We start from the raw sequence: 13,224 nt of genomic DNA on the forward strand, positions 1-13,224 counted from the left end.
TAAAACAACATGAACTTGAGAAAATAATGACAATTTTCATTTTTGACTGAACTGCCCCTTTTTGTTCGACTATGTAGTTCACGCTGTTTGTGTAGAAAACTCATTTAATGCATACATTTGAAGCATTTTGACCCTTTTATACCATTAAATGTGTTTATTTAAACGGATGGTGCTGTTCAGAGATTGTGCGTTGGAGTGTGTTTTGCAGCTGTTGTCTTTCCTATCATTATCTTTTGCGAAGAAATAGTTTCCTGGTGTTCATTTGCATATTGTCAAATGAAATGGCTGAGGTGTTGAAGTTTCAGTTGTGCTGACGCTCACTTTCTCTGCTCGTAGATCCGGTGCTTAAGAGGGCAGCGGGGCTTAGCCGGCCAACCCAGTTTTGATGGGATTCATATAGTCAATCACTATGGAGGGGACAACGAATCCTACCAGTCCTCTGATGAAGACGGAGTGAAGCTGTCTCCCCAGCTGACCAGTCATCAGGTTAGAGGCCGGATCACACTACATCCAAACCTGGAGGACTCAGAAAGTGAGGGTGACGAGGAAGGAGATACCCTACGAATTAGTGTGTCCTCAAATGGCAGCCATAAGACAACTACAGTGTGATCATTTGGATCGGTGACACAAACTGCCATCGAAGGTCTGGGAAGAAGAGTGTGACTTTTAAATCTGCCTAGAGCATTGAGCATGGGACTCGAACTGGAGAACTTGAAAAGCCCGCGTTCATCTTTACAAATGGACTTATGGAGTCATATCTTTAAGGTCATGGTTTACATCTGCATTTGTTTTGTTTTTGCCAAAATGCATCAGATGTTTGTCCTGGCTCAAGTACTTCATTTTAGCCTCAAAATAAGAGGATGAATAGGCCTCTTTAGGCTCTGAGACCCTTGTAATAAAAATCCACATTTTGTGGCACCAGATTCCCAAACCTTAAAAGGGGGTGTTTCTAATACCCCACGTTTTTTTTCACATTACGAGAAGCGATTTTGTATATCGTAGTGTTTTATGCATTAAGAATTTGCATTGTCATAGCTTTTATTTTTTAAATCATCCTTTTTTAACAAACCATGAGAAACCAGTGAAAGCAGAACTTTTGAAGGAAACGTATTACGGAACACTATTATCTTTAACTGCACATTAAACTGTTCCATATTAATACAGTGGTGTCATATCGTAGGTTTGCAAGCCTTGTTTTCCTGGCAGGAATTATACGATTGGGTCTGGAACACATTAAGTGTGGGTCAAGGAGCCAGCATCTATGTAAATATGTACATGTTTTGATTTGTTTTTCCATCTCCATTATTACTTGAAAATATGTATTCAATGGATGTCATGTCTATATTGTAATGTATTGTACAGTTAAGTTGAAAGCGATGCATTACTGAATTTGGGAGGTCTTTGGAGGCAACAACTTTTCCCTGCACACTGCTGTCCCGTAACTTTTATGTACTGTAGCTCTGTTTTAGTCAGTTCTCCATTTCACAGAATGGAGTTTTTGTTTTTTGCCTGGAAACATTCTATGAAAATCTTGCTGATTTGCTGATTTCTACAGTAATGCGGTATGCTGAGCATGTAATGAGTAATGAATACCTGCAAACTGATGGAATCGAAGGCAAGGGAGTGTTTGTTAGTGGAGCAATGTTCTCATTTTTTTTCTGGCCTTACTTAAGCCAAACACTCACAGGCAATGAGAATACAAGTACACAGACTGTCCCTCTTTTCCATTTTTGCACAGATGACATGCATATCACTTCAAAACTATGGAAATTACTACTATTCCCTGTTTAAGTCAATTGATCTTCACTCTACATTGTTGTTCTCCTCCAATGAGTGTGTATGTCCCAATGGTTCATTTGAAGACTTACAAAGAAATGGAAGTTATTTCACATCAGTCTGCTATTTCTGATGTTACGCTTGGTTTGAGATGAATGGCACCTGAGAACAAGCCTTAAAACCCAGCATGATGGATGTAAAGTTGGTACACTATTTGCCCACCTTTTAAAACGGCTAGTTCAGCTACAAACATAAGACTTTGCGAAACGAACTTGCAAAGCACAAGACACTAAAGTGATTTAAAGTAATTAAGTAAAAACATTATTTAATATAAACTAAAACCTTTAAAAAAAAATGAATTCCTGTGGAATGTTCCTGTGGGCATTAGACGCTTTACAGACTGTTGACAATGCAAGATAAGTGGCTTGAAGATGACGGATATGTTGACTCGGATCACAATAAAATATTTGATAGTGGCCTACGATTGTCATGCTTTTTTTCCGTGCAGCATCAGAATTAAAAATTCTTAATGGAAAATGTAGTCATACGTTTATATATATATATATATATATATATATATATATATATATATATATATAAACGTATAAACGTATAATATATATATAAATATATATATATATATATATATATATATATATATATAAATAGGCTTTATATATTCAAGTAACATTATTAGCACAATACATTTTTGCAATTAGTTTCTCTAGAAAAAAATGTTTGAACTTGTATTTTTTCCTGTATTGTGCGAGATTTATGTTTAAATCTTATGTAACTGTCTTACATGACAAATAAAACGCATTCAAGCACTGCGTTCAAATAAACAGCTGCTGAGGGTACAGCCCTCCTTTTACCGGATTACTATTGAGATGTGTCGCAAATAACGTTCAGGAAGCTTTTTGTCTATGCTCTTACACTTAAAAAACCCTTGAGATGAGATGGGCTGCGCGCTCTTTGACTTAAACTAAAACACCGCGACCACACTCAATTCATCCTACAGCGAATAGTGTGACCAGGTAAGCCCTGCAATTCCTGATGTCAAATGAGCACTTGTCAAATATAAAATGATTGATATGTATAAAACATAATTCTTAAATCAAGGTTTCGCTGAGAGTAAAATCACAGTTCGCGCGTTTCCAGTTACGCATGGAGTTTCATACTGTAGCACCTACGAATTTAACGTTAATAAAACTCATTGACTCATCTCAGCACTGTTTTATCAGTGCAAATGTAAACGTGTAAATTAGATTTGCAGCGTTTGGTATTTCGTTGATGACAAGTTTGTCAGTTAGAACGTATGCTACATAAATATTAAAGAAAACATCCGCGTTGTTTTGGTATAACGTTTTCGGGTGTTCGGAGAAGTAGCCTAATCTTTTCTCTAGTCTGTGTTTATAAATAGGCTATTAAATATGCACTCTGTTTTAGTAGTGTTTATTGAAATTTATATTCAGAATAAAAAAGAAGCAACAAGGCTCAGGATTTTTTTCCCTTTACTTTCTACATTTTATTCTGAGAGTTGCTTTATGGATCGTTACAGTGACGCGATTCTGGTTACGACAAAAGTATTTGGTGCTGAGATTCAGTTATTTTTCCAGTTATTACAGTGTTCTGTAAATAGTTTTAGGTTTCTGTCATTTTCTTTATTTAGGATAAATAGGCGATAACCTAACTGTATAAAGACTATGCAACAGCCAATATGATTTTCGTGATGAAGCACAGCAAAAGTGAGATAATGTTTGAGCGACAGTCAAGATATTGCCTATAGTGTCCTTACATTATCGGTATCCTGTGACCGTCTTCCGGATGCCCTGCGGTGGCATGTCTAATCGACGGAGGGCACATTGCACTTTGATTTCCTGGGCTACTCACACTCTTCTGCAGATCCTGGACTGTGTGATTACAGATTGCATAAATCCATGCAGACTGGTCAAAAAGAGATCGAAAACTGTCCATATGACAAGTTGAAGCAATAGTCTAAAGGTTTGCCCACATCATTTTACATCTTTTTTTTTCCTCAATAAGATAGACTGCAGTAGCATTGCGCTCTATGTAAGTGAAGTGAAGCGATTCATTTGGGAGACGGGCGGCTGTCACGAGTCAAAGGCAATGAGACGCAGACTGATGGACGGGCTGTATGGGCTCCCACTGATTGTCTGCCGCACGAGCTGAATGCGTGTCCCTGTTGTGTCCACGACAGATCACCAGCGTCCACTCTGAACAAGGCAGCTCTGTTCACTGAGCAGCCACGAAACTCGAGAACACCGTGACCCCGCTGCCGTGTGGACAGCATTATTCCGAGGCTATAAAAACCAAGTTTTACCTTATCACTTTGATAAAGCCAGCTTAATCAACCTATAGTCAATGATAGAAATCAAGAGCAACATGTTAAAATGTTTAACTTCGGTAATAAAAATGCCATTCTACAAAATGTTTTATGTTGCATTTTGAAAATGTGAATAATAATTTAAAATCGCATTTTTCATTAAAAATGTTACTTCAGAAATGGATTACATTGAGCCATCTCAAATTTAATGACATGTCTTCAAAACTGTCTTGACGGCGAGTTTTATTGTTCATATGGCCATTTTTTCGCCTTGCGCTCAAGGTCAAGAAAATATGATGTTGATATTTCTACAAATGTCAGTTTAATTTTTTTTTTTTATTGTTTTCTTTACAAAATCATAACAGGGTTGACTATCTACGATCAATAACTATCTATTATGGACAAAGGTATAAAAACGTTGTTAAGAGAGGACAGCTTTCTTTGAAGAGTAATGTGTCATTATGATGTTCAGACTGTCATATGACACTTTTGTAATGGAATTGTGAGGGGGTGTGGTGACGATAAAAAGTTGACACACAGCCTAATCTGAAACTAAAATGTAAAAATATAGAATTAGGCTAAAGAATTAATACAAAATTAAATTTCTAATTTAATTAGAACAGCAATTATTTTTATTTTTTTTATTTTTTTTTTCAAAATGTGCATTTTCGAATGCAGCAAACGAAAATACATTTAAAAATACACTAGCTTAGGCTATGTTTGATTTTTGTTTATGTGCATATGCTGCATTTAGGCTAATAAATAAGTTATGTTAGCATTTACACATTTAAACATATTCATTTTTAAAATATATTACGCATAATTAAACAAAAAAAAAAAAAAATAATTTATCAATTGCATCCTTTTTGTGTTAACAAAACAAAATAAGCAAAAAGTAAGCAAAACTTTTAGGCTGCTTTCGGAAGTAGCCTAAACAATTATTATTATTGTTATTTATTTTTTTTACCAGCCAGTAGCCTATTTAATAACTGCACAAATCATGAGTCAATAGAGTGAACAGGCACAGGCTGGGTTGCCGTCTCCGCGTTTCCTCTCCCCCTGCAGCTAGGGATTGAGTAACACATTGATAAAACACTGTATCACTTATCCTGATAGCCACGGTTCCCCCCGGACCTGTCTGTCCTCTCGCAGAGAGGCGGACCAATCACAGGCCTAAGGCTTGGTAGTTGTTCCTTAAAAGCACCTGTCTTCATAACACCTGGCAGACGAGAGAACTGCTTTACGCATGCTCCTCACTACAGACGCGCTGCTCAACCAATGGTCTTCAAATCTTTTCAGAGATAAAAAAGCCGCCGCATCCGTGGATCTGACAGATTGCCTGATCTTCACTAATGACTGAGGACATAGCAGGAAGGAACCAGAGGAGACACAATGCCTAGGTCTTTCTTGGTGAAGAGCAAAAAAGCCCACAGCTACCACCAACCACGATCTTTGGAGGATGACCACAAAAGACTTGATACTATTTTAGCTCATATATGTGCAGGTATGTCAAAATGATATCGATTTATTGATAGTGTAGTAGATAAGAATGCAGAATGAATCCAAATGTTCAAACAGAAAGTTTATAGCCTACCTATTTATTCAAAATAAAACAACGTTGTCTAGCCATTTAATCATAACCCTAACCCTTTTATTATGACATGTTTCCCTTTAAAATCACTATTTTTCAGATTCTTAATAGATGAAAGACAGCATGCTTGTCAAAGAAAGAAAGAGCTGTAAATTAGCGGGCGTATTTTTACATTTGTGTGGGGGAAACTCTAGATTCTAGATTTTGGTTGGCACAATGAGCCGTTCGTGGTACATTAGATGCTCGTGAACAATTGTGGGATAAATATTTTATACAGTTGTGGTTTTGACGAAAAAAAAAATGAAATGTTATAAACAGAAAGCAAAACTTCAGACGAGTCAGAGTGCTGTCCGGATGCCCTGACAGGCGACACCGAGGGCGCGTGTTCACCGGACTCTCACCTGGTGGTGGATCACGCGGATCTTTCTTCCAAGTCTCCTCTCAGCTGTGGGGGAAGCGTGTGCGACCCCTCCTCAGATTACGAAGACTTTTGGCGACCTCCATCACCATCAGCATCACCTGGTATGGACATATTTATTGACGTAGGCATATTTATGACATCTGAAGCTCATCAGATATTTATGACATCTGAAGCTCTTCAATACCACGACTTAGGTGCCCTTGAGCAAGGCATCGAACCCCCAACTGCTCCCCGGGCGCCGCAGCATAAATGGCTGCCCACTGCTCCGGGTGTGTGCTCACAGTGTGTGTGTGTGTGTTCACTGCTCTGTGTGCGTGCATTTCGGATGGGTTAAATGCAGAGCACAAATTCTGAGTATGGGTCACCATACTTGGCTGAATGTCACTTCACTCACTTCACTCACTCACTCAGATGGAGGCTGTTATACGACTAAAGCTTTATTTATTTATTTATTTAAATATGAATATACTTCCCAACCTATTTTTAAAAGCTTTGTTTTCTACCAAAACATGTACAATTTTCGGTGAAAATTTGCATGAGGCAGCGACCATAATAGCCTGCTTGATTAGTTCATTTTGGATCAAATATATAAAAAAAATGAGTAAGCTAATTGCTTTTGTTCGAAAGTTATTTAAGATATTTGCCAAATGAACAGATTTTGGCACAAATTGTACGGAACCTTTAGCCTATTAAGTAAAATTGTTTAAAACAATTCGACCCTTGGCTACAAAGCTAGCCCTATGTAGGCTAAGTCACTGTAAAACCCCAAACTGATTTATTTAATACACGGAAATCATTAAATGATCGATTTTGTCTCTTTAACAGAGTCAGAAAAGTCCTTTTCTCCCTCCGCTGAGGAAACCCAGCCCTTCGCCGTCCCCTTCAGACCTTACGCGTGGAGCAGGTACTCTGGATGTGAAATCCGACAGCTGGTCCAGCATACTTTCAACCATCACCCCTCTCTGGATCTCGAGCGCCCTGCTCCTCCAGACTATTACAAAGACCGCGTGGTCGAGTCCTCTCTTTTCACTGAAAGAGGATCTGGCGCTAGCATTTACAACAGTTATAGTTCCACTGCCACACTATTCGAGCGCGCCACTGCCTCTGGACTTTATGATGACAGCAACACACTGGCAAAGGGCACGGAGGTGAAAGCCAGCTCTGATGTGATGTGCAGTCGTCTCCTGCTGAATGGCGCATACAAATGTATCAAATGCAGCAAGGTAATGTAGCGCAAAATAGCTCGCTCGGATTTTTATAAATCACGATTAGGCCAATAAATATTGCCCTCTCCGTTCCACAGGTGTTTTCTACTCCACATGGCTTGGAAGTTCACGTCCGGAGGTCGCATAGTGGAACAAGACCTTTCGCTTGCGACATCTGCGGGAAAACGTTTGGACACGCAGTCAGTCTGGAACAACACAGAGCTGTTCACTCACAGGTAGAGTAGGCCACTCGAGTTATGTTTTAGCAAACATTAAATTAAATGGATTGGATGCCAAAAAAAAAAAAATTAATTTTTTTTAAAAAATACACCTTTCATCCCACAGGAAAGAAGCTTTGATTGCAAAATCTGTGGGAAAAGTTTTAAAAGATCATCCACTTTGTCCACTCACCTCCTCATACACTCCGATACACGGCCCTATCCGTGCCAGTACTGCGGAAAGAGATTCCACCAGAAGTCAGATATGAAGAAACACACATTCATCCACACAGGTAAGCGAAATACATGGAAAGAACTGTATCTATAGAAACAGAACTTTGGATAGAAACGCTGACGTATGGGTTTTCTCTCTCAGGGGAGAAGCCACACAAATGTCAGGTGTGTGGGAAAGCTTTCAGTCAGAGCTCCAATCTGATAACACACAGTCGAAAACACACCGGATTCAAACCGTTTGGATGTGACCTCTGCGGCAAAGGGTTCCAGCGCAAGGTCGATTTAAGAAGACACAAGGAAACACAACACGGATTGAAGTGAGGGAACACTTCAGGACTTTACCAAACACTATTGAACAACCCATCGGGACTTTAATAGTCTTTTTTAACGTAACAAGCTACAAATGCTCATTCATTAAATCAGTGTTTTAGAGTAGGCAACTAATAGCGTTTACATTAGTTGTAGAGCTGTTTATGCTTTGTGAGATTTGCCTACGAGTCAGCAGCAGGCCAGCAGGTCTGGTAGCTTTCATGGTGATGTTCTGCAGGGTATATCACAGGGTATCTTGATCCAGATCAATAGCCCGCTGCAGAGACATGCCAGGCATCGTGTCTGAACCCAAAATATTATCACCAAAATAATTAGCGACGAAATATAACCGCCGCTAGAAAGGACACTGTATCACCCAAAATATCAGCTGAAGGAGACAAAAATCAGCGCATCTCAAAAGAATGTCACTTTGTTTTCAACGCTGCGAAGGGAATGCTGGCAAAACAAGCACTACAATAGACTGCGAGATTTCATCAATAAAAGAGTTGTTTGTGTACTATAGCGCAACTTAAATGATTTGGCAACTCGCCGAAGTTTTTCCATTCATCATGTTTTTTTTTTTTTTTTTTCTATTAGGTTCGTTTTCTTCAACGCAATAAACAAATAGGCTATGTAAGAACTCAACTGTCTTTTAAAATGTATTAAATCGATAAATTAATTTAAATTAAATTTGTTTTATATCATTTACACTATTTATTGGAATAAAGAATTTTACGGAGAGATATTTCGTGTGTATTTTTTATTTGTTTGTGTAATTATCAAAGTTTGTATAGCCTGTTTCATACAGATTTATCAAATCTCTGTATAGTGCACAACGAATAACTTAGGCTATTTGGAGCTAAGCATAGGCTTTTTCATTTCATGATTGTAAATGAAAGCATATCATTATTTTAAGAATTCAGTTGGGTATTTCATTACGTTTAAAAGAAAATGATTTATTCGAAACAGGAAACAGCTATGGGGAATTCCAAATGTGTTCCGCAATCAGTGCGTTATTTTATATTGGAGAGACCAAGAAATAGGTTAATTGAAAGTCAATAATTATTTCATATTAGAAATGAAAGGGAAGAGAAACATGTGGAAAAATAAAGAGGATTGATCTACTTATGTCTTTAAATAAAATAACATCTCAGCCTACTAATTCACTGAAAGCTGAGAGGAGATAAGACACAAAACAGATTAATTGAAAACCAAGAATAATTTATGTTCGTATTGTTAATAAAAAAGACCAAAGATCTTAATGTTTTGAATATTTATTTGTCCATTTGGTTGTCAACTGATTGTCAACTTTCCAACGATTTATTGCACAGCTCGATAAATGTGAGATTTATTGAACACTATATATAGCCTATACAATTTATCTGGTTTATTTTATATTTTAATTCATAATTACCTGCAGAAATTATGAATTACTAGCACATATCAATTAGTCATCAAAAACCGAATAAATCTTGCAAAAACCTTACATTTTTATTTTTATCGAAATTGTATTATAGGTAGGCCTAGCCTTTACCTCTTTTTAGAAATCAGATGCAGGTGTCCTCAAATCGAACGTCTATTTGTTTTTCTGCCTTATCTGACCATGGAAATAATTATCCCCTTTTATTTACACTCTAAACACTCGTGGATTTCTCCTGTTAACCAAACTGAGTGTAAATACAGGGAGTTTGTTCAGCAGAAACAGTTCAATCCCGCGGAACAATAGGGCGGGTCAGTGTGTTCTGCTTCCCTCCAGTCTAAACGGCCCCAGGATATAACGTCAACTTTTCTGGGGATCTGGCACAGTGAAGGTAAATAATGTACGCTCTAAAATCTGTTAGCAAAAACGCAACCGCCCATATACGCCGGATAAAATTATAATAATAAAAATAATTCCCCATTTTACAAAAGTACCCTAAACATTTAGTTTCGAAATGAAATTATTTGTTGAACGCACACGTTTTTGAATAGGAAGACACAATCAAACAACACGAAGCACTACTACATTCATTGAAATCACTGACTTTTCATGACTCAAATCTTACCTACTGCATTTATGCCCGCGAAAATGCTTAATATTTTAAAACACTGAAGATTTGACTGCAGGAAACAACAGCTGTGGGATTTACATGTCCTGCTGCTGTTTGGAAAATCGAACATGCCCGAATTATTAAGGACAATATTTGGAATGTAATCTGCTCCTTCTTTCTTGACTTTATCAACAGCTGATAACATTCATGATTGTCAGAATCACTCTATAGTCATATCCGTCATTTAAAATCCCTGTTGGAGAACATTAGAGTGGTGTGTAAGAACAGAGTGGATGTGGTCCAGGGTGCTGCTGGGATTGCACTGCCTTAAGGTAGGTCAGGATCCACCACAGTTTTAAACCTCTGCAGTTCACTCAGAGGGAAAGTGCAAGCTTCAAGTGGACCATTAGGCTAGGCCAGATTTCAGGGAGCCCCACAGCCTCCAGGCATATCAAATATGAATAGAAGAAGTCCTGGAAAGAGCCCAATCAATTTCAGTGGGCGAGTAATCAGAGCACTTCAGTCTTTGGCATACGAACACATAGAGACCTACACTAACCAAACAAAACATAAAGGTTGCAATAATCTGTCTAATTATTTAAAACACAGGTATAACGAGTTATGGGAATATTTACATGGTGGTTTATTGGAAGTATAAATACATGGCTATTTCATGCTTAGGGTTATCTAAAATTAGGTTACAAATAAGATATGGAAGATAACTTAAGTTTCACTCAGGTTTTAGAGGAGTGACCCAGTATTTTTTTAAGAATCAGCATTCAGGACAATTCTATACCTTAAAGTGACAGTTCACCCCCAAAATAATTATCTCATTGTTTACTCACCCTCATGTCATTCCAAACATGCCTTTTTTTTTTTTTTTTTGCAAAACACAAAAGTAGATATTTTGATGAACCAAACCGTTTTGGTTGCCAGTGCCACTGACTTTCAATTTTAGATTTCCACAGAAGAAAGTAAGTCAAAGAGGTTTAGAATGATATGAGGGTCAAACTAGAACTTCTGAGCAAATACAACACAATGTATGTGCATCACAGTGCCGTTTTATTACCATCTGGTTGAATTTATGTACACGACACAATAATATAAATCTAAGAAATATACATACATAAAAAAAATGAAGTAAAAATTAGGAGGAAAAAACATTAAAAAGTAATAACAAATAAGTAAAAAAAAAAAAAAGAAAAAGAAATAAAAAAGAGCAAGTGCACGACCAAAACAAAAGGATAAAATAATCAAAAGTGGGCCTATGTTCTTAAAACATGTTTCATGATAGACAAACATTTCCCAAGTGACAATACCAGACAATATTAAGGACTAAATCCTAGGAGTGCTCCAAACTGCCAATCACGACTTGAATACTGTGATAAACATATTTGAAAAAAAGAGCCTGAAAACCACACACACTTAAAATAGAAAAGATGAGTGGATTGGTTATGATGTGTGTTGTATAATTTTATTTTTTAATTTTTTAAAGCAGAAGTACCATGAAAGCAATTAAGCCCAAATAGGTAAGTACTGAATAGATCAATTGTGAAACATAGTTTGGTTTTATCAAAGATGAATTACTCAGCAGTCCCTCACTCAGCCAGATGAACAGAATGACAGAAGAAATGCAGGGTTTCTGTACCCCTGTGATGGGATAGCAGTGGAAGGAGACAGGGCTCAGATACTGTGTTCTTTTGTTGTGGAGCTTTATTCATTATTTACTTGATCTGAAAAATAGACTGCAAGACAACTGCACAGCTGTCATCAGGCAGTAGGGTGAGGATACAAATTATTCATGATTTTAGAAAGAAAGGTAGATAGAAGAGAGCGAGAGAGAGAGAGAGAGAGAGAGAGAGAGAGAGAGAGAGAGACATAACAGGGAATTTGCTTGGCACAGATGACAGATCATCACACTAAAAACAATTTGCACAGGTTTTAAGAATTATATTAGATGAAAATACTTAAAATAAGAATGTTTTACTAGAAATCTCAACGGGAAAAATATGTATTTGTATGTATGGCATTTTGTATTTGAATGTTATGTATATAAAATCTCAAAACTACAAAATTCCCATCAGTAAAACCAAATTAAAATATCTTTTTTTTGAAAATTCTGTGCAATGCTAACAACTTTTATAACAGTATATATTAACTCTATTATTTACTTTGTGTGAAAAAATGACACAGTAAATAAAACAACTGCTTCTATGAACTAAAAAGTAATTTAAATAGCAAAGTCTGATTTGCCTTCAATTCTGCATCAGGTTACATTGTGTGAGGCCATCAGTGTAAAGTGTCTGTCTGCTCCTATTCATCCTATTCCAGCTTGACATGACACCTCAGTACAGACCCAGGGGAACAGGGAGCATTTTTCCAGTCTGCTCTGGGATGTCCCAGCTGAGCCTGAGTACCACGCTTTTACTGCCCAAACACCACACACTTTTGTTTTGAAGTCCTTGTTGTTTTCAGGACTGTTTAACAAGGTAAGTCTCCTGAGTCCTGGCACGCACTAAAGTCAGTAACTCTGAAGAGTCTGTAGGGTTGAAGTATGTGTGTGCGAGACAGTGTAACAGGGAAAAGCTAAGTGTGTGGGTTTTAGTAAAAATGGGTAAGACCAGAAGTGATTGCCATAGTTGAGAGACATTAGACCTGGGTGAGCGGCCAAATGTGAGCTGACGTTTCCTTCAGGTTTAAGGCCCTGAAAGCTTTTCCATTAGTTATCTCGCAGAGGGGCCCACCAACCCCTGCACAGCACGCAGTCGCATAGAGAGCCCCCACCAGCTGCTGAGAGGTGGGTGCAGTAGGTCGCTGCTCATTTAAAGACATGTTTATCTGCTTCATTTAGCATTACATATCACTGCCACTATTTTTATGCTATGGCTGTCGCTCAAAAGGAGACACAAAGGCAAGATTCTATGCTTACTATACTTTTTAAAGAGCACTTCTTGTTAAAAATTTTAGAAGCAGTCAAAAACTTCAGGAGCACCTTCTAATCAATAATCAAAAATTCTGATTAAAATTAGCCTTCTCATTACAGACTGATATTTGACTCATAGATTTACAAAGAAATGTAGAATTTTTTAGAAACTT

The 13,224-nt window shown here is 37.5% G+C and overlaps 2 protein-coding genes across 10 annotated transcripts in view; both read left to right on the top strand.

Annotated features, from left to right (window-relative positions):
- LOC127959373 (ecotropic viral integration site 5 protein homolog) overlaps nucleotides 1–2,252 on the top strand; it is a 61,728-nt gene extending 59,476 nt beyond the window's left edge. For all 7 annotated transcript variants that reach the window (XM_052558516.1, XM_052558511.1, XM_052558512.1 and 4 more), the window contains one exon: nucleotides 337–2,252. In XM_052558516.1, the coding sequence (XP_052414476.1) occupies nucleotides 337–609 (273 nt within the window). In that variant the 3' untranslated portion in view covers nucleotides 610–2,252. The remainder of the gene's footprint in view (nucleotides 1–336) is intronic.
- Nucleotides 2,253–2,648: 396 nt separating this feature from the next.
- On the top strand, nucleotides 2,649–8,839 carry LOC127959375 (zinc finger protein Gfi-1). 3 transcript variants are annotated; one of them, XM_052558518.1, is made up of 7 exons: nucleotides 2,649–2,810; nucleotides 5,420–5,624; nucleotides 6,030–6,233; nucleotides 6,958–7,355; nucleotides 7,436–7,573; nucleotides 7,683–7,848; nucleotides 7,932–8,839. In XM_052558518.1, the coding sequence occupies exons 2-7, from the start codon at nucleotides 5,513–5,515 to the stop codon at nucleotides 8,108–8,110; spliced, it is 1,197 nt and encodes a 398-aa protein (XP_052414478.1). In that variant the 5' UTR covers nucleotides 2,649–2,810; nucleotides 5,420–5,512; the 3' UTR covers nucleotides 8,111–8,839. The 3 variants fall into 3 exon arrangements, with proteins under 3 accessions (XP_052414478.1, XP_052414480.1, XP_052414479.1); XM_052558520.1 differs by having other exon boundaries at nucleotides 6,078–6,233; XM_052558519.1 differs by lacking the exon at nucleotides 2,649–2,810 and having other exon boundaries at nucleotides 4,478–5,624.
- The last annotated feature ends 4,385 nt before the right edge of the window (nucleotides 8,840–13,224 follow it).

The sequence above is a fragment of the Carassius gibelio genome, chromosome B6, assembly GCF_023724105.1.
Source record: "Carassius gibelio isolate Cgi1373 ecotype wild population from Czech Republic chromosome B6, carGib1.2-hapl.c, whole genome shotgun sequence".
In the NCBI taxonomy this organism is placed as follows: domain Eukaryota; kingdom Metazoa; phylum Chordata; class Actinopteri; order Cypriniformes; family Cyprinidae; genus Carassius; species Carassius gibelio.

What these genes read in the sequence shown, in the direction of transcription:
- LOC127959375 (XM_052558518.1), top strand. Translation starts at nt 5,513, where the DNA reads ATGCCTAGGTCTTTCTTGGTGAAGAGCAAAAAAGCCCACAGCTACCAC. An exon ending in TTTAGCTCATATATGTGCAG is followed by an intron (nt 5,625 to 6,029) that starts GTATGTCAAAAT and finishes TGTTATAAACAG; the next exon opens with AAAGCAAAACTTCAGACGAG. An exon ending in ATCACCATCAGCATCACCTG is followed by an intron (nt 6,234 to 6,957) that starts GTATGGACATAT and finishes TCTCTTTAACAG; the next exon opens with AGTCAGAAAAGTCCTTTTCT.